General features: G+C 35.2%; 1 protein-coding gene across 1 annotated transcript in view; it reads left to right on the top strand.

Annotated features, from left to right (window-relative positions):
* LOC142348181 (uncharacterized) overlaps positions 1-17,436 on the top strand; it is a 67,009-nt gene extending 49,573 nt beyond the window's left edge. The window contains 8 exon segments of the mRNA XM_075399423.1: positions 3,999-4,239; positions 8,103-8,237; positions 8,538-8,670; positions 11,331-11,524; positions 11,903-11,988; positions 11,990-12,074; positions 12,446-12,733; positions 16,360-17,436. Coding sequence (XP_075255538.1) covers positions 3,999-4,239; positions 8,103-8,237; positions 8,538-8,670; positions 11,331-11,524; positions 11,903-11,988; positions 11,990-12,074; positions 12,446-12,733; positions 16,360-16,985 — 1,788 coding nt within the window. The 3' untranslated portion in view covers positions 16,986-17,436.
* Positions 17,437-21,405: the final 3,969 nt, after the last annotated feature.

Genomic DNA, 21,405 nt, shown 5'->3' on the forward strand with positions numbered 1-21,405 from the left:
CATGGCTAGCTACTGACGAACAACCGCTCTCTAAAAACAGACAAATTTATACTAATTTTCAATTTTTTAAGCTTTTTGAAAATGTTTGTCATTTTTTGAATTTTATCAGCCCTAGGTGTCGAGGAACCTGCTCTAGGTTTTAAAAATAGGTCACTGCATAGTTTATAGTGGTAATAGAGTGGTTTCAACATTTTAACATTGCGAACTTTAGCATTTTTTTGACAAAACTTGCAGTCTTTCAATTTTTGTCATTATTCAAGTTTTTGCCTACCCAGAAGCCGTCAAGGGTTTGACAATGAGTTACCGTATAGTTTCTAAAGGTAATGGAATGGTTTTCTAGAATTCAACACCACAAATTTTAGTATTTTTTATTACAAAACTTGCAATTTTTTAGACATTTTTTGTCATTTTTTAAGTTTTTCGGCCTTACCGTTAAGGTTTAATCTCCGTTAGGGTTTGATAATAAGTTACTGAAAAATTTTTATCGGCCATGGAATAGTTTTATCAATTTTTGACAAAACTTGCACTTTTGTCGTTTTTTTAGGTGTATCAAGTCTCAAAAAACCTCCTCTGGGGTTTGATAATAGGTTACTGTATAGTTTCTGGATGTAATGGAATGTTTTTCAAGATTTTAACACGAATTTTAACATTTGCAATTTTCAAGTTTTTTAATATTTTTTTTTGAATATTTTGATTTTTTGTGCACCATGGGCCAGTGACTTCCTCTGAGGTTTGATAGTAAGCTGCTGAGTTAATGTAATGGTTATCAATATTTTAACAACTCGAGTTCTATACAATTTATTTTTGAAACTTTTCGACAGATTATCATGTTCCATGTTTATGGATCTTTATGAGCAAGTGAAACTGTTCAAGGCTTGAAATAAAGATACTGGATAGTCTCTTGATACAATGAAATTGTTATGAAGATATTAATATCGCGAATTTTTGCAAGATTGTGTTAAAATTTGCCTTGTTTTTAATTTGCATTGTTAAAATTTTTAAAAATTTTTTGGATGTTTTTGGTCCTTTTAACGATCATTACTGGCCAACGAACCTTTTTAAGTCTTGTAGCTGGGTTAAATAGCAGAAATCACGAGACAAAAATGTTTTTGAAGATATTTTCTTCAATGCGAAATGTGGAAACCTTTCTTTTGAATTTTGCACTTAGTTTTTTATATGTGATTTAATTACTAACAAGGCTAGAAAACTACAAGTTTCACAGTCGAATCTCATCATGGAAAATATTCTTGGCTCTCTCTCTCTCTCTCTCGCTCTCTCTGTTGGTTGGGGTTTCTTTCTTTCTCGTTCGCGTTTAATCTCTCGCACTTTCTCTATCTCTCCTTAACTCTTTTGTTGATGCCGAACCTCAGAGGCTGTTATGTGGCGTGATGTCATTTTCTATTACCCTAACCTCACGCCGCTTCCATCAAGCTACAGCTAGGCTCACTAAACAGTGGTTAGGTACTGATGAAGCCAACGCTCGCCGGTTGTTTGAGAGCAATGCGCCCGACGTTAGTCGGTTATGTTCTAGTATCTGATTTTTGTGAGCTTAAGACAGGTCTTGTGTTCTAATCAGAGTACAAATAGACAAATAGAATGTTAAAATGCAAAAGATTAAGAATCATGCTTTTCTTATATAAGTAGTTTTTGAATGGCGTGGCGGCTAATTTTTTAGGCGTGAAGTGACTTCTATTTACGTTTCATTTCAATGGATTTGGTTCATTTTAGCATCGTACTACGCAATCAATGACTAGGCGAGTATAGCAAGTTAAAAGCGTAACTAGAAAAAAAGATAATCCGATCAAATCTTTTCAATAAATCCACAGTAATATTAGTGCTAAGTTCTGTAGTTCAAATTATTGCTGATCATAGCTACGAAACTGCTGTTCGTAGTTTTATTGAGGTGATTTTCGTCGTCTGGTGTTCTTTTTTCGTTAACATTTGTTCTTACAAAAATGTTGAAAAGTCAAATTCTTTGAGTTTTTCCTCTCACTAAAGGCATTCGCACGCGTGACTTCATTTCTCACTCTCAGTAAACAGAGGTTTAAGTCATTTGCGTGACTAGATTTTGATCATACGTGACTTACCTCACTCAATAACAAAACATTTCGCTTTAAAGCTTCGATTAAACTTAAATAGCTTAATGCCAAAGAAACCTAACTAATGTAATGGAGATCACTAATGTAGTCTTTGTGGATTGATATTTATTAACGCATATCAATTTATCGTTAGAAAATCTAATATTTTTCTAGGTGGAGTCAATAACTTCATCAAATCATTCCAGAATCTTTCTGCATTCTACAGCACGCCCGTCTATTTCGCAGCTATTTCTGCTTTTTTTGCATTTGTATCTAATCCGGCTAAAACATGGCTTTATAGCTTCAACACTTTTTGACACTGGAAAAGCAGCCATGTTCTTTTTTAAGAACTGAACAGAGCTGTTTTTGACCGTTCATTGTTTTTTTTATTTATAGTTACGATAGCGACAGCAGAGTGGAGCCATTATCGGCCTTATTGGTTTCTTTGTTAACCTTTTTAATTGAATATGTGACGGTCACGCTGACTTCAAGTCAAATTTTAAGCTTTTTTCCGGTCATTGGTGCGGTTTTTAATTGCTTGATAACTTCATTTTTCACACTTATTGAAACCTTACTTTTCATTTGCGTGGAGACTTTTTCGGCCACATGTGGCTTACTTCACTTAAAAATGTGACCTTTCCTCCCCAAGTTTTCTTCTTACTTTTTTAGTTGAGGTCAATTGAAAATATCAAAATCCAATTGGTGGCTAGTTGAGGTAAGCTTTTGGAATTTATTAATGTGAATCAATTTAAAATATTACAACTAGTAAGAAACCGTTTTTTCTTTTCTTTGTAGGTCTCGTTCTTTTGATTCGTAATTAGAGACAAAGGTTATCAAGCTGTAGGAGCTAATTTGTGACACTCTGCCTGTTATGTTTTTGGGTTTTACTCCTAATGGAGGTCAAAAGGATCAATCGTGATTTTTACACAAGTCTGTATGATTGAAAAATACTCTTTGCTTTTTGTATCTTTCTTTTCTTCAAAATTTTTATTGTAAGAGTACGACGTTATCTTTTCGCATTCGATAGAGGATTTTCATTGCTTTTCATTTACATTCGTAAAGTCCTGAGTTTGTTATCGAACGAAGTTTGAAGCAATTATTGTAAACGTGTTGGTCTTGCAAAATTTTCGCCTGGCCGACTTGACTTTTCGAGCGACTTTTAAGCAGCTGAACTCAAGTAGCGGCAGTTCACCCCTAAAAGGCAAATGAGAGGTGCGCCAAAATTGGTGTTATTTTTTTCTTTTTACGTTTAATTAGTGGTTATAGTGGTATATAATAATGTGTAATGACGTCATTTGAAACCCCCTGAGAGATTTTAGTTACCCCCCCCCCCCCCCCCGACTGATGCAGGCTGCAATAGATTAGAGCTCCCACTATTCGTTTGAGATCAATTCTTTCGACGCTAGTCGGTTTTGTCCTTTTTTGTCAATTGTATATTTTGTGGAATTTTTCCGATAAGTCAAAAATTTTCCAGTTCTTAAAATGACTATCGGTGACAATTTATTAAATCAACGCCAGAGTGTAATGATTTTCAGAAAAAAACCGACTGAAAAGTGCATATTCGTCATGACACATTGAATAAAAAATCAATAATTTTATTAATTAAATTTTTGAAGTGAAAATATTGAAAGTGAAGAAACAATGCCACAAGGTTGTGCATAAAGGCACTTGTTATTCAATAAGAGGTTTTAAACACGCCTTTAAGAACAAAAGAATTATGGCCTAAATCAGTAACTCAAATAATGGATATGTTGAGCATTTGTTCAATTGAAGCAAGAAATACTTTATTTGTCAGATACTTTTTGATGTTATAAAATAGCACTTGCCTGCTAATTGGCGAAGTATAACGGAATTGATTCAAGACAAACCCTACACTTTACGTGTTAAGTTCTGTTGCGCTAAATTTGCGGTTCTTTGCAGGTGGAGTGCAGCGGGACTCTGAAAGTGACGTCACCGTGCAGTGGTTCCTCAGCCATTGGCAGCAGCAGTCACAATTCGTCCAACTTGGGAGCGGAAGAGTTCCTGCCGATGTTGATCTACTGTTTGGCGCACTACAAGTTCTCAACTGTTGAGATCGAAGCTGAATACATTTGGAAGTTGCTCCCCTCTCATATTGCGAGGAGCGAGGCTGGCTATTACTTGACTGCACTTTCTGTTGCAGGTAACATTTTTTAGGCTTACGACGTAATTGCAACGAAACAGTAGTCGGTCAACAATGGCCTGGACTCACCTTGAGCGAAAATTTAAACAATTATTGTGGATGTATTTTTGACTTCTCGTATGAATAGCGTCCTTGAATTTTGTTTGATGCGATCGAGTATTATTCTCATTTTGTGTGTTCTCATTTCGCACTAACTTGACATCTGAAAACACCGATACGAAAGGAATTGTATCGGTGTTTTCAGATGTCATTTCCAGTTAAAGCTTTTAGATAATTTTGCCCTCTTGAAGTTAGAATCAGAAATTTTACAAGAAATTGAAAAATTTTCAAGACAAGTTTTCAACTGGTTTTCAGGCTGGTCCTCCGGTGTTCTGGTGATTGTTGATTGAGTTTTATAGTTTGTACCTCGAGTTGTATTTGTCCTCCGTAAATATTTACTGATCTTCAATTTGAGCAATTTCTGGCTTTTTTACGTTCCTTGATGATGTTTAAATACGAATACAATTCCGTATTAGCATCTAATTTATCAGCATAATTACTTCACCAAGTACATAACTTCTCTCGTTGAAGTGTTTAACAATTATACAAATTCATCTTTATCGAACTTAAAAAGGTACATATAAAGACTTTTTGGTACGTAATGTTTATCAGTGAATGAACATAAAACAAACAAGGCGGCTCGGTAATGTGCGATGGCACATAAGGTTCCGACCCCGCCCATCCACAAATTTGGCATAATTGTCTACCAAATGAGGAACAGATAGAAGAACCCAAAAATTATTTTTTGCGATTCCCAAAAAAGCCCAAGTCTTTTTCAAAAAATTCTGTATCAACGATAAGATAGCCTCCAAAGCAAATAACTCAGTGGAGTAAAAGTTGATGCATTAGATTGCTGTAATATGTCAATATTAAGAAAGCGAGTCAAGACGAAAAGCAAAATCAAACAACAACAACAACAAACATTAATTACATCAAAAAATTTATGTCCCTCTTAAAAACTAAATTTAATAACAAAATCAACATACCGTCAGATAAACCCAAAACTAAACAAAAATAACTTATAAATCCCCAGAAAACATATGCGACCAGTCCATAAAAAGGTTTGGTAACAATTATACAAGAAAGAACAAAAACAGTAAAGTAAAAAAATTAACTTATTTTTTTGAAACAGTTAACTTCAAAGTAATAAATACCATTAGGAATCAATTAATATTACCACAAATTTACGATTTCCACTACTTCTATAGAAGGGCATTAGGACCTGTCTTTATTCATTTTTTAAAGCGGCTAAAAAGAACAACAAAGAACAAACAAAATTTCAATTGAAACTTGCCAGAAAACGCTGTCAAAACCGTCAAGCCAATTATTGGCACTCAAAATACATTTGATTGCGCCTTCTTCAAACAGCTATAATTTAGTACGTCGCTATTCATTAGTAAGACTAGGTAACAAGCAGACAAAAAAGCGAAGTGCTAAAGTATGTAATTTTTCTTTCGAAACAAAATTACATTTAATGTCATGAAAGGCATTAATAACAAAAAGAGCTATTTAAATAGGGTCGTTTATTCAAAAAAAGCCCTCGAGACCTTTAATTATCCAGAATATTTCTTGCATCTACAAAAAGAACGTCAAATATGACAAAAATCACATTAGTTTACTTTTTTTTTGTGAAAAACCGGTGTCGAAGCCAGTAAGGTCATAACAAATTCTTTAAAAGATTTTGGGACACCAATCCCTCTTTTTCCTTTGACACCCATAATGTTATATTTGACCTGTAGTTAACTAACGAGATTAGGTAACAAAAAGAAACATAAAAAGAACAAAATTGCGAAGTTGAAAAATTTTTTTTTTAAATTTTGGAAAACGATTGTTTTGATCGTCATGGAAGCCATCAGCTATCTACTAATATCAGAAGATCGGTTCTTCTTTTCTTCTATGAAAAGCCAATGAAAGCTATCACTATACAGGAAATTTCATACGACCGAAATGACAAAGTATAAATGACAGTTAGAGACAAAATTAAAAAATTCAATTGATTTCAAGAAAGAGGCGTCGAGGCCGTTAAAACGATGATGTATATCTTTCAGAATTTTAATATGTTTAATTGTGCCTTATTCTGAATGCTAATGAGGTGACATGAGAACGTCAAAAATGTGATAATGTGACAAAATTAGAAAACGTGAAAAACTGGCAAATATCAAAACAAAAAAAAATCTGAAATCTTGTATCAAAGCCAGAAAACAATAATTTCAGGCTTAAAACTGCAACTGAGAATAAATGTTAAATAAGTAGAAAGAAGAAGCGGTCGTTTTTTTGCTGACATTAAGCTGGAAGTTGTACAAATTAAGAAAAAAAGTAGAGAAAAAGTTAAGCCATTATTTATTGAAAGGTCAATTATTTTTAAAAAAAGAAACGACCATAAATTTTCAATTATAAAACTTAATGCATTAGCTTGGAGCTGCTTAACAAGCAAATCGGTTGGGCCTATCACTCCTGAGCTTTGATTTGATATGTTCTGTTTTTTATTATTAAAAAAAAGTCTTTTTTTTTTAAAAAAAGACCGACTGATTAAAACCAGATTTTTTTTGGATTGTAACAGTCCTAGAATGGCCAGAAACAAACCCTAATAATACTTATTGTCCCTTAGGAATAACTGATTTTTCGAATGTTGTAGATATAGATAATTTGTTAGTTGAAAACTCAAAATAAATTCTGCATTTTTGATAATCAACGAGTAAAGTTGGCAAAAAACGGCAAGGTTTTAACTACAGTGCACTCTCAGCGGACTCTGAAGTAGAAATAGCCCCCCTCTGAGTCTACAAAGATTTTCTGAGTGTTGTTTGGGGATGTACTGTCGGCAATTTTAATCAAAGTGGACTAAATTAGCTTATTTCGTGCTGTTTTTGATGAAAAAGTCTAAATTTTGAAATGTTTATCCAGATTTTTTGACCAAAAAAATTAAATCAAAACAATCAACAATGCTTGTTCGTCTTCAAAAATAAAATCAACGACACTATTCTTAAAAATTATAACAAATTTTAGCAAAATTGACGAAAATTTAGGCAAAAGTTCCGGAAAATGTGAATAAAAACAACGTGAATTCACTCTTCTTTTCTCAGAACTTTAAACCTCGATAACTCTCTGTAGAAATCGAAAATTTAAAAAATCTTTTTAATTCCATATTCTACGCTGGATGAGCTTTCTAATGATACCAGTCTCAACTCTCTACGATGAATATATCGAGCGGCGAAAATTCACGGAACAAAAAAAAACCCAGTTGAGTATATAGTTCCTCCCCCCTCAAGAGGGTCGGAACAATTAGAGGATACAGTCCTAGATGGACAAAATATGGCCTTGAGAGCTGTTTAGTTATGAACCAATTTATAGCAATTTTTTAAGGATATTTAGGGCTTTATCGAGGGAAAACATCGCGTAACTATGAGGTACGAAATAGTTGCGTGACAGAGAACCATATCATCACGTTCCCGATTTCTGCAATTTGTCAATCTTGGAAAAAAATTTTTTGACAGTTTCTTGGAAAATTCCTGCTCTGAGCTGCGAAATGGGGAAGAACTGTTAGAATGATAATTCTCTGCATTTTTGGAGACAGAGGTTTTCCCAACTATAAGCGAATTTTGAGACGTTTTTAAGGAAAAATAGTTAAGAATAAAGAAGTCAGAGTTGAGATTGATTGAACTGCGATCTATGATTTTCAATCATGATTTTTTGCCGTGCTGTTTAAAATCTTCAGATAATGTATTTATGCCCAAATTTGAAGAATGCGCAAAGACGAATAGGTATAAGAGTTTGCAAAATAATGCAAAAATTGTATCACCTAAGTTGTAATTTGATTTTTTTGACAGCGCACATCTTGAAGAACATGCCTGAAAATGGAACCCTGACACCTTCATCCCCAGTCACAACAACCACAACTTCAGAAGCATCACCATCTCCACCCTCGAACATCCAGCAGCAACAGTCTAGTCACACTCTACGAGGTGCTCTTTATTTTCTATTCCGTTTTCCAATATGCGAGAAATGAATTTACAAAAAACTGCTTACCTATAAAGGCTGATTATTTGCGGACTGCCGAGTTATTGGAATACTTCAAAACGACATTAGTTGTATATTCTGTCAAGTGCTTTTTGCTGACCTCCAACACCATTTTTGAAAGAGCAAAAACCAACTAATGAATGAACGAACTTTTTTAATGAACAAAAATAAAGTTTGAATTTTTCATCTGAACGAAGAAAGGCGGACGTTTGAAGGCACGGAAACCAATGGTGTATGATTTTTAGGAAGTGACACACTGTCATCGCCTGATGCTTCGAGGAGGGAAGAGTTGAGAGGAGGGATAATGAGACCTGGAAGTGGAGGGGGGTTCAACATGGCAGGACATCTGTCGCCACAAGAGACATCGCAGCATCTAAGGTGAGCTTTTGGTTGTTTTTGTCATCTATTCACGCTGACACGCGAACGGGGACTTTTTATTTCAGAATAAAAAATAAGTTTAAACTTGTACATAAGTTAATATCAATTGAAATTTTGGTGATAAAGGCAGCATCTCAAAATGAGTTTCGTCCCATGTTACCGCTGTTCCGAAATGAAATTTAGATCTTGATTAATAGCCGCCCTCATCTTCTCAGCCGGCTATTATAGGGCTCCTATTTTTGCAATCCAAGAATTGGATTGTATTGGTGCTCTGTCTTTTTATTTTTTCATGACTTTGAGCTTTAAAACGGGATAAACAGGTAAAGCTCAGCGGGCATCAAGTTTCCTTAGAGGCCCGCGTTTAGTAGTCCCTCAAGCACACAGAGTGGTGAAGCTACTGGGAAGGCCTTAATTCAAGGTTAAAAGGTCATTTTTGGGAGTTTTGAGCCTAAAAGAATGAAATTTTTAGCATTTTTTCATTTATTGGATCTTTTGTTTGACCAGTCTAAAATTGAGGTTTATTATAGTTGATAAAGGTCCTTTGCAAGACGTAATTGCTTTTTACGGCCACTTTAAGCGCTATATCTATTGCTACTCCAAACATAAACACGGTAATTTATACTAATTTTTTCAAATTGTTTGAAAATTTTTGTCATTTTTTGAGTTGTTTCAGACTTTGATGTCAAAAAAGCTCCTCTGGGGTTTAATAATAGGTTATTGCATAGTTTCTAGTGGTAATGAAGTGGTTTTAAACATTTTTAACTTCATGAATTTTTTCAATTTTGTTTAATCAAACTTGTATTTTTTTCAAATTTTCTGACATTTATTGTCATTATTCAAGTTTTCCAGCCCCAGGGGCAAGAAACCTCATCTAGGGTTTGCTAACATCTTACTGAAAATTTTTTTGGCCATGGAATGGTAATCAACATTTTAATATCTTTTACCAATTTTTTGATAAAGTGTCAATTTTTTGCTTTAAATTTTTGAAATTTTTATTCAGCGGCCAGGGAACCTCCTATAGGGTTTGCTAGTATGTTACTGCATAGTTTCTTAGGGCAATAAAATAGTTTCCATTTTTTTAATTTTGCAATTTTATTGAATTTTTTAATAAAGCTTGCAATTAAAATTTTCGAATGTTTTCAAATTTTTCGATTTTTTTGTCATTCTCTGAGTTTAACTATCTTTACTGGCCAACGAAACTTTTTAAATATTGTAGACGGTTTACAAAACAGAACTCCAGAGTCAAAAAAATGTTTTAACCTTTTTTATAGCCCTATTTTTGGAAATTTTCTTTAAATTTTCTTTTCTCAGTTTCTTGATGCGTTTGTCATATTTGTGCAGTTTATCTACTTTTAGTGGCAGATTCATATCTTTCAAGGTTTATGCGTGAGTTAATGAGTATTTTGAAATGAGTCATATATGGCCTTCAAAATAAAAGCTTCAAGGGTTATAGCAATTTTTTTGGTTAGTTTGTTTGATTCTTTTAGTTTCTCAGCTTTTGAGATTTTGTCTTGTTGGCTGGGATTGTTCAATTGATCTTCTGGTCAAGTTCATTAGGTGTGTCTTTCATTTAATTACTTGGATTGTATTTCAGGACTTGTCCTGCTATGTTTTTTACAATTCAAAGAATTTGAATTGTATTGGGGCGCTGTCTTTTTTTTAAGATCTGTTCACACATTTTCATGATTTTTGAAGTCAAATTGGAGTAGTGATTTTGGTCACGCCGAAACAGGAAGTGGAGCAAAAAACCAGTGGTTTTGCGGCGTGAAATTTTTTCGCTCCAAATTTAAAGTAGAGTGAGAAAACGGTGTTTGAACAAAAATTCGCTTTGTTGCTAGTGGTTTTTTGTTCACATGCGGCAATTTCACTTTGATTTTTACTGTTTTTTCGATTTTTTAGATCGGTTTTTTTTCTAAATGGTTTTTCCAATCCATTCATAGTCCGTTCTAGGTCTAGTTTTCTGTTTAGTCAATGAAAATTCTTTGAATTGTACGTCAGGACTTGTCCTGCTATGTTTTTTTACTTCGTCGAATAAAAAAATGTCTCGCTTTACCTCATTTTGCCGCTTTTTCAACATTTTGCGTGATATTTTTTTGACTTCTCTAGGCTAGTTTCTCTCTTCTCTCTTTCTGCTAAAAGTGATTTTGAACAGCAGTTGCTCAGCAAAGCAATTCAAAATGAGCAGAGTCAGTATAAAAATTTGAAGTCAGTAGTAGAAACGGGATAAACCCATAAAACCCAATTTTAGATGCCCGCTATTTGAACGTCGTTCCTATAAGTCTTAGTCACCATCTCTAATGCTTATTGGTATTGATAGTAGACCCTGTAGCCTCTCTCTAGGAAACAGAAGTACGTTATGTTCAACTACGAAATGCCATCAAAATAAATCGGACTTAAAAAATGTTTTTGTACAAAAATCTTTTTTTTTTCAATATCTTCTATTCTTTCAATCCCAATCATGCTTATTGGAATCAACGGCGGCTATTTTCCGGCAATCTGCCGGGTATGTTTCATATTCTTTCAAAAACATTTGAAAAAGTAAGACCTTGATAGACTTCACGCCGAAACAACAGAAAACGGTAGCAGTCATTTAATTTATAGAAACCCGATTATTTTATCCGGATAAAGACAAAAATTGATGCTATTTGTGTATTTAACAGGGGTGGATCCCCAATTGCGATGGGTAGTGGGCGAAGTGGGGGCAACACTCCCGCGTCTCTCTTTGCGTTGAACACAACTTCAGTCGCATCCAGCAACAAGTCTGGATCTCTTCTCCATTCGCCATTGGGAGGAGCAGGCTCCGATGGAACGGCCACTACACACCAACAACTTCCATGTCTGGCTGATTGGGAAGGTACGTGAACAGGGGCGAGAAGGGGGGGGGCTGGTCATTTGCACCGGACTCGATTGGTCTGTTGTTTTATTCATGCTCATGAGAGCTGTTTGACAGTTACCACTGTTAAACTATTTTGGTTGCTTGAATTGTTATTCCACTATGCACTAATCAAACAACGAAGGTATCCGTTCTTCAAGATCCGTATTTAAAAATGTACAATACACAGTAAATCCTTATTTTCTTAGACATCATGCTCACTTAGGTGTTAATTATAGCATTATAACATGCACCCATTAAGTTGAGGGGGGGGGGGGGGGGGGGGGTGAGTACCAATGAAATAGAGAGATCTATAAGTTGAGAATTGTATGCTTTAATGTCGTTGATGTGAATGTTTAGGTTGTTTGAAAGTGGTGTTCCCGGATGAGAAGACGGAGACTATCATCACCAAGTCTCTTCCAGTGCCACCTTCTCTCTCGGCTGCAGGACGTGTGTGCCATGGTAGCCAATAAACTCAAAATATCACATAATCCTGAGGAGTTTGGACTCTACGTTGTGGTCGACGGGGAGCGTAAGTCACTTTTTGCAATTACTGCTTGGGATTTTAAATTACATCCCCAGCTTAGCCAGGCTAAAATGTACATACCCAGGAATTACCGTAATTAGATCATAATGGGGTGTGTAGTTTCGCGGGTTGTATAAATTGCAAATAACTTTTTCGTCCACCTGTGAACAGAATTTTTTCATTGTATGTGAACAAACTAATGCATGTTTTAACATATTTTTGATGGAAGGGGATATGGGTGGGGCGCGCGTAGGAGAAGGGGAAGTTCAAGTTTAGAGAAAAGTGAAATGACGTGGTGTTCTCGAATGCCCACTTTTGCGGTTCCTTTTTCAACTGATAACTTGAAAAAAATGATGTGAATTTTATTGTCGTTTTAGCGTCCAAGATCAATGACGAGGAATGTCCGCAACAAGTAAAAGCCAAACTGGTGGCCGAGAATAGACGTCATTTATTTGCATACCAGAGACACACAGCCATCATTCTGTGGGCTAAGACAGCCAGCCCTCCATCCACACTCAACACTACTAACACGTCAACACCAACTGCGATTAGTAACAACAGTAGCTCCACGGGCAGCACTGTACCTACAAATAATCCTACTGCGTCGCCACCACCACAACAAACGACAGAGCAGAATTCTTCACAACAGAAGCAAACTTTAGAAGGCAAGTTAAGATACCTGCACGTCGTTATCTGCACGTCTCTTATCATTTCTGAAATTTTTAAAACAATCTTATGCTATGAAGATTTTTATTAATAGCCACGAAGCGATAGCGGCTATTATTAGGGACATCGTGGTTTTTTGCAATTCAAAGAATTTGAATTGTTTTAGGGCGCTGTCTTTTTATAGCTGCGAAACTGTAAGCTAAGCGAAGCTATATTGCGGTGCTCTTGGTTTTTTACAATTCAAAGAATTTGAATTGTATTGGGGCGCTGTCTTTTTTAAGATCTGTTCACACATTTTCATGAGTTTTGAAGTCAAATTGGAGTAGTGATTTTGGTCACGCCGAAACAGGAAGTGGAGCGAAAAAGCGAGTGGTTTTGCGGCGTGAAATTTTTTCGCTCTAAATTTAAAGTAGAGTGAGAAAACGGGGTTTGAACAAAAATTCGCTTTCTGGCTAGTGGTTTTTTGTTCACATGCGGCAATATCACTTTGATTTTCAGTTTTTTCGATTTTTTGGATCGGATTTTTTTCTAAATGGTTTTCCCAATCCATTCAGAGTCCGTTCTTGGTCTAGTTTTCTGTTTAGTCAATGAAAATTCTTTGAATTGTACGTCAGGACTTGTCCTGCTATGTTTTTTTTTGTTTCGTCGTCTGACGCTCTTTTTTCGTTTTACATTTGTTCATACAGAAAAGCTGAAAAAGTCAAATTTTCTGAATGACTTCATCCTCTCACTAATGGCATTTGCACGCGTGACGTCATTTCTCACTCGCTTTAGCAAAAGTTTTTAGGTCATTTGGTGATTAGACTTTGATCATACGTGACTTACCTCACTCAGCAAATAGGCTTTTGCACTTTAAAGTTTAAGTTTAATTTGAATTTGTTTAAGGTCAAAGGAACTCATTTGTGCAGTAAAGGTCCCTAATAAGAGGCTTCTGCGGAATGAATTTTAACAAGCTTTATTAATTTATCGCTGAATGTTTTTTACCTAGTTTTTTTGAGCGGCGTCGATTTTTTTTTCTCAATTTAGATCTGTATGTTTCTATCTCTATTATATGGCACGCAGGTCTATTCTTTCGCAGCTATTCCGGCAATCTGCCGGCTATGTTTTTTAAGATCTGTTCACACATTTTCATGATTTTTGAAGTCAAATTAGAGTAGTGATTTTGGTCACGCCGAAACAGGAAGTGGAGCGAAAAAGCGAGTGGTTTTGCGGTATGAAATTTTTTCGCTCTAATTTTAAAGCAGAGTGAGAAAACGGTGTTGATTTGCTTTCTCGCTAGTGACTTTTTGCATTTCGCGTGATCTAAGATTCTCTCTCAATCACAATTTCAAGCAACTGAACTCAATTGGCGGCAATTTAATACTAAGAGTCAAATAAAAAATGCGCCGAAACTGGTGTCATTTTTTTACTTTAAATCTGAATAGTGGTATATGTTAACCTCTAATGTGGTTATTTGAAGTTCACTATTGAACTTTTTAGTCTCATTTAGGCTCCCCCTTCCTCCTCCCCCCCCCCCTCCCCCCCCCCCCCCCCCCCCCCCCCGCCCCCGACAAGCAGGCTGCAATTGATTATAGCTCCCAATAGTCATTCGAGAGCAATTGTTTAGACGTTTAGTCGGTTATGTTTTCTATAGTTGTTTCAATTCATGTATTTTCCGGCAATCTGACGGCTATGTTTTAAAATTTACTACAATGGTGTTACAGGTGTCGCTTATATTATCATTAAGTTTTTTAAGCAAATAGTGTCATGTCATTTCTTTTCCTTTCGAGATATTTAGTGTATAACAGCTGTAAGCTTCGAGGCTATGCACAAAAATTTCAATCTTTGTAGTTAGTTGCGCTCCGATATTATTGGATTTTCCATTTTAGCTCGTTTTCTAAGTTTAATAATTGCTCTTAAAAGAGGCTTGTTGCAATTTTATTAGTCTTCCTAACTAGAATTATATTAGTCACGTAGTATTTTTTTACCCCTATCTAGCACTTATTTTGGTGCAGTCGTATTTGTTTGTAACTCTTACCCCGGAAGCTGCTCGAAACCCGCCCCTTGTCCTGCTATGTTTTTTTACTTCGTCGAATAAAAAAATGTTTCGCTTTACCTCATTTTGCCGCTTTTTCAACATTTTGCGTGATATCTTTTTTGACTTCTCTAGGCTAGTTTCTCTCTTCTCTCATTCTGCTAAAAGTGATTTTGAACATCAGTTGCTCAGCAAAGCAATTCAAAATGAACAGAATCAGTATAAAAAATTGAAGTCAGAAGTAGAAACGGGATAAACCCATAAAGCCCAATTTTAAATGCCCGCTATTTTAACGTCGTTCCTATAAGTCTTAGTTACCATCTTTAATGCTTATTGGTATTGATAGTAGCCCCTGTATCCTCTCTCTAAGAAACAGAAGTACGTTATGTTCAACTACGAAATGCCATCAAAATAAATCGGATTTAAAAAATGTTTTTGTACAAAAATCTTTTTTTTTTCAATATCTTCTTTTCTTTCAATCCCAATTATGCTTATTGGAATCAACGGCGGCTATTTTCCGGGAACCTGCTGGGTATGTTTTTAATTGCTTTTGAACGAAATTCATAGCAATTATTATAAATGTGTTGGTCTTTTTATGCAAGTTTTTCGCTTCACCATTTGCGCTTTTCTTCTAGAACTTTCTTTGACTTCTCAATTGACTTTTTCACGCGTTCGTTCTTCATTTTTGAGTGATCTCTTTTGCTCTCACTCGGAAGTAAAGCTTGTTGCTAAAATAAAATCGATTGCAGCATAGGAAGAAGGGCCTGATAGCCGAGGGGGCAGTGTTTCTGATCAGAGAGAGGGAGGTCAATGGTTCGTATCCCGGCGTGGTAAACTGTTCTTGCACCCACAAAAAATTTATCTAGGCTACAGCCCCTGAATTAAATTGCCTCGCCTGTCGTTCAAGAGCAATTCTTCCGACATTAGTCGGTTTATGTTTCACTCTTTGTGGAGCGAGCTTTTCGTTCATTTGCGTGATTACGTTTTTGGTCAGGCGTGACTTTAATTCTTTAATTCAATGAGATGAGGTAAGTGTCACTCTAATTGAAGGTTATTTGAGAATAGCTAATAGAAGCATCAATAAGTTAAACATATTCTTAATCAAAATATTGCATCTCAGTTTTTAATAAAAGAGTTTCTTTTTGGTCTGTTTCTTTTAATATCTTCTTGAGACTGCAGATCTACGTAGCTTTTGCTGCTATTTTCTGGCAATCTACCAGCTATGTTTCTGTTTTTGCCTATCTCAGGCAAGTTGCGACTTTGGTGATGTTATCTCAGACTACTTTTGTCTAGGTGCTCCGCACCGTTTTGTGCTTTGTTTTGTCTCTTAGCTGCTTTCAAACGAAATTTGTAGCATTTGTATAGCCATAGGCCTTACCAGTCTCCAAAACTTTTAAAAAATTTTTAAGAAGCTGAACTCAATTGGCTGCACTTTACTTATAAAATAACATAGCTCGAATAACATAAATTTAAGGCTGATAGAGAAATCTTCCGGGCTGAAGAAGGCTGCAATTGACACCCATCACGTAGTTTTAGAGGAATTCTCCCGATCCTATTTTGTTATGTTTGTTTCCATAAGGCGGAGATATTTTACATAAATTATTTCTGCAGGTAAACGTCACAACACCAAACAGCTGCAAACATCGAGTTCACGAGTTCCCTTTACAGGCTCCTTGGGAAAAGAATTTTCAGTCGATCCCAATGCTGTTGACAAACACAACATTTCGACAACGAGCAGAAGTAACATAACCACAATTAGCACACAGAAGCAACAACATAAAATGTCATTCACAAACGAAGCTCTTTCTTTACAAAGCAGTAACTTCGTAGCATTGCCGCCTCAGCAAGCGAGCGGTGCAGGTGGAGGAAACCCAATTTTGAGGTTTCCTTTCAGAGCTCCGGGCAAAATGCCTTCAACTTCTGGACCTTCAAAATCATTTTCGGCGGGTCGCTCTCGCGGAGGTGGAAGTCTTTCGCCACAACCACGACAAGCAGTCGACAATCAATACGTGACTTCAATGGGTGAAAATAGTTTCCAACAACGCGGAGGGTTCTCTGGGGGGCAACATTTTAGAACTGGACACGAAAGTGGTGATCATTTGTCTTTGTCTTTACCACATAATGCCCGCCACACCACTCTAAGTAGCCCGGAACCGCTTGTGGAGTCGGTGAGACGAAGCTTTACTCCGGAAAAGTCTGGCGGTAAAAGTGACCTACCGGTAACGCCCCGAAGTTGACGCGCGATTTGGATGTGAAATTATTTAATAAAAGTTTAGATTTGTTAAGCCGGAACATGAACTTATAGTAGAATGTTAACAATGTAGTTTATCACAAATCAAAATTGTATTGGATTTTGTTATTTTGAGAGATTTTGACCATGTTTAGTGCGTCAATGTCAAGTCTTGCAAACATTGATTAAGTTCATACTGTTAAGCATCATTTTTGTGTGTCAACAATCTATCTGTAAATTATATCTCCGTTGTTTCGCCGATTTTAGTAAAAAATAATTGTCAACTTTTTCAAGTTAAATAAAGTTATCAGAACTGACGTTTGAACTCGTTGTGCTATTTTTGACAAAACTTAGAATTACACATTTTGTGGAAAATTATTGCCCAGTGTTGCTGTTTGGGCAAGTTTTCATTGTGGTGGTGCAGTTTAAACTCAGTGCAATTTCAGTAAACAAACAAAAATGAACAAACTTGCTTTGATACAAGAATTGTTGTTAGTGATGTTGGATTGAGGAGGAGGTGTTGTGTCCATAATTATGCTTTCATGGGCGTGAAATTGTTTCACTCAATTCTGAATAAACCCCAAAGATTTCGCTACTGTAATTGTAATGTTGTGTATGAACAGATTTCCCGACAATTGACTACAATTACTAGCTTTTCATAATTGATTTGTTTTTGAGTTCAGATTAAAAAAAGTTTTTTCTGGAGAAATTTTTAGGTGTGAATTTAGATAATACTTGAAAACGTATTTAGTTAATACTGGCTTCTGATAATACTTGAAAAAATGTAGAAGTGCCGTGTTTCGTTTTTGTTAAAAGGGATTATTATTTTGCAAGACTCTTGAAGAACTATTTTGATGAACTTTGCTAACGTCTCTTTACATTTTCGTTAACACGTTTCTGCTTTGCTTAGCAGGTAAAAATGAGTTTGCTATGCCTCATAGATTCGAAATAGTTTAAATTATTTTCTTCGTTTGTTTATGTAAGAGACGAGATCAATTATTGGGAAATTGAACTGTTCGCGCGTTTACCTAAAGTGATATGAATATTCGTTTCATCTCATTGTTTCAAATGCTTCGTGTACGTATCAATCAATATTTTGAAAATAAATAACGCAACCATCCCCTAATTGTAGCCTGAACATTATTGACCCGAGATGTAAAAACTCGAATCTCATCATAATTTAACTCACCGGTTTAACAATAAATATTAATGATAAGAGAAATTAATCCTGGTTATTACAATTGCAATTATTGTCAGCCCCTGTTTATTAATTAAATGATGATTCAGCTCGAAATGCTAATTTTGATGCTGATTAGTTTTGCACATGATTTGATTAAATACTATACTTGAAAAAAATCGTACATTAATTTGTTTTAGTAGTTGTTAATTAACTATTTAAATAAGTTTCCACTGAAAAAGTTAAAAATGAAATTTGTAATTCTTTAAAAATTGGTGCTCTATTTTTAAAACCCGCTCTTTCTCTATTCAAAGTGTCGCTGAGTTATAAAATGAAACTTAACAAGGATGTGTTATTGTATTGATGAATATTTGATGGCTTTTGAGTGCAGGTAAAAGGTTATGCAGTCCTATATAACCATTAAAAAGTTTGGCGATCAGAAATTAGACAGGGCTAAAAGTTTTCCATCAAACTTCTTTTGTGTTGGTATAACCTTTTTAATGAAATGAAATTTGAAACATTTCTCAAATGTTTACAGGCAGTGAACATACTATATTACGTAGCTAAATTTCTGGAGACGTTATCAGGTTTACCCTGTGGAAATTCGGCTAATATGTTAAATGTTTGAGAAACGACTGAAAGTACTGAAGCTACTGGAATAATAGGATGATTAAAAAAATAAATGTCGTTGATAATTTTGGCAATTAGATAGTGTGTCGTGTGGTGTCATACGCACAATTTGTGATTATAATTTGACAGCTGAAAATAGTTTCTGTTCTGCATTATTACATACATTACATTATTCACTATTGTTTCTACGCTGAGCGCATTTTTAAATTCAAAACCTATTTTTCTACCGCTATCACTGTTTTCAATCCAGAGATGAGAAATAATTTGAGTGTTTTAGCTTCTCACGCCCTTGTTCGTTTATAGAGTATTTTTTGTCTGAATAATTTGACTTCGAAACAGATGCACCCATGCAATTGCACATTCAGGTTTTTATATCAGTTTAAATTGATCAATTGCTCTCGAACGAATTTCGAAGAAATTTTTGTAAACGTGTTTGTCTTTCTACGACTTGTAGAGGAGTATTGGTACGGAAGTGAGTAAAATTTTATGTGAACTGATTTCCGAGGGAGAGAAGTTTTCTGATAATGCGCTCCGTTCAGGGAATGATTTTTCGTCTGTGTTTTTTGACAGAATGGCTCATAGATAACAAATTTAGCTGTTTTTTCGTCCAATTGGCCGAGTTTTTCTGCTTGCAGTTTTTTCGTGGAAATAAATTATATCCGATGCTTTGTTATGTAACCATCTGAAATTTATGCCAGAGTGCTTTTGAGAGCCTAATAATCCTATTGAACTTCAAAATATGACATTTCGCAACTGTTTAGTTATTCATTTTGGATCTTTCAGCAAACTGTTTGTTTTTCAAAAATTAGTGCATATGGCAACTACTCTATGAATAATCATGCATTAAATGCCTCTTTATAAAGAGATACTTATTAAAATTTTATACAATCCGATTTTGATAGCTTTTGTCAAATTTTTCACCATTTTCTGTTTGTATCATAATTTATTGTTAGAAATTGTCTTTTTGTGCAGTCATGGGTCTTATTTTTGTCTTAAGAAAAACTGAAATTAAATTTTTTGACATCAAATATTTGAAACTCGTTGAAAATTTTCAAAAAATAAAGAGCAATTTTATTAAAGTTTGACTTTGCAAAAAATGTTGATCTTTCAAATCATCGAACACCGTTTTCAGTTTTTAAAATCTGTACAGGACGTTGGCTAGTCAGCTTTCGTAAGCCTCGAACGGTAAATGATGAATTGTAGTGGCTTTCTTACTTCATTTTTTGAATTTTAATTTGAACTTTCAAAAAACAAGAACTAATCTTGTTGTTTCTGTTTTAACACTGTGTCCATGTTCTCAACATTAAGACATGTATAATTGTAGCTTTTGCTATACGCGCTATAGTTTTATTCGCTCTGCTTTTATCGTTGAGAAAGTTTTTTGATTTCAGCTTTTTCCTCATAGTTCTGCATTTGCGTTTATTATAATGCAGCACTGAGTAATTGCTGAATATGCGCTCAGTGTTTGATTATTACTCTCTGCAAATATTCTTGGGGTGTCGGTGTTGGTTTCCTGTTTGCAATTTTTTCGTTAAAGTTTTGTTGATTAATCACGTTTTTGCAATAGTTAGGATTCATTTTGACATCCCCAGCCAGAGAAGTATTTTAATTTGTCTTAACCGCAGTGACCGGAAAACAAAAATTTGTATTAGTTTTAAATGAAAAATTCTGTTTACTTCTGATTTTTGCTTTCGCAATGTGTCTGTTGGATCGTACAGTTGGTTGAGTTCTTTTTAATAATATGCAATTTTGCGGTATAAAAGGTCCAGTGAATTGTTCTGTCAAAAATATTTCTTGTGTTTTGAATCTGTTCGTTTTTTGAATTGTTACTGAATGGTGTAATAGTTTTTAATATAACTTGCTGCAATGATGTTGATGCTCAAATCTTTCTGGTGGTGACAGTGGTGTAGATTTTAGCAATTGTTTAAGCAAATTCCTGTGTAGGTTACGAAAGATTGTTTTAAGACAAAAAGTTTTTATTTCAGCTGCAATTATGGTTTTCTTAGTGAAGTTCTTCGCATTCTACCGGCTTAGCTGAAGCAAGTTTGTTCATTACTTCAAATTTGACTTCATATTTGACCATTTAACTCCTTTCTTGAACTTTGACTTCTGATCATTGGACCTCAACAGCTTTTTATGTATAGTAATTAGGAACTAGTGGTAATGCTCAAGGTAAAAAGATTGAGAATTTGAGAGCACATATAAGCACCTCCTGCTTATCTAAACTACAACCCCACTCCCAGTTATCAAACCCCCTACCTGCACCTAACCCTATCTCCTCGCTGTCAACGTAGCCACCGCTCCACCTACGTACCCACTCCCCCTTACCCGCTCAAATTAACTAAAAATTGTATCGAAGCTTTATAATATTTTAGGTTGGTTTCAAGTTTTTTATTCTTCTGAATTAGGTAAGGTTGATTAGATGATATAATATATGACACTTCGAGTGCATGCTGGTATTTTACCGTCGACGTTCTTTTATAGAAAATCTTTGCTTGATCCTATGGACTCGAGTGGCTTCACACCCTTGACTTTTTTGCGTGATCTAAATTTCGCTCTCTTTCTCGTAGTTCAACAGATGAGCGCAAGTGGCGGTAGTTCACAACTAAAATTCAAATGA

The sequence above is a fragment of the Convolutriloba macropyga genome, chromosome 10, assembly GCF_964194025.1.
Source record: "Convolutriloba macropyga chromosome 10, txConMacr16.3, whole genome shotgun sequence".
NCBI classification, from domain to species: domain Eukaryota; kingdom Metazoa; phylum Xenacoelomorpha; order Acoela; family Convolutidae; genus Convolutriloba; species Convolutriloba macropyga.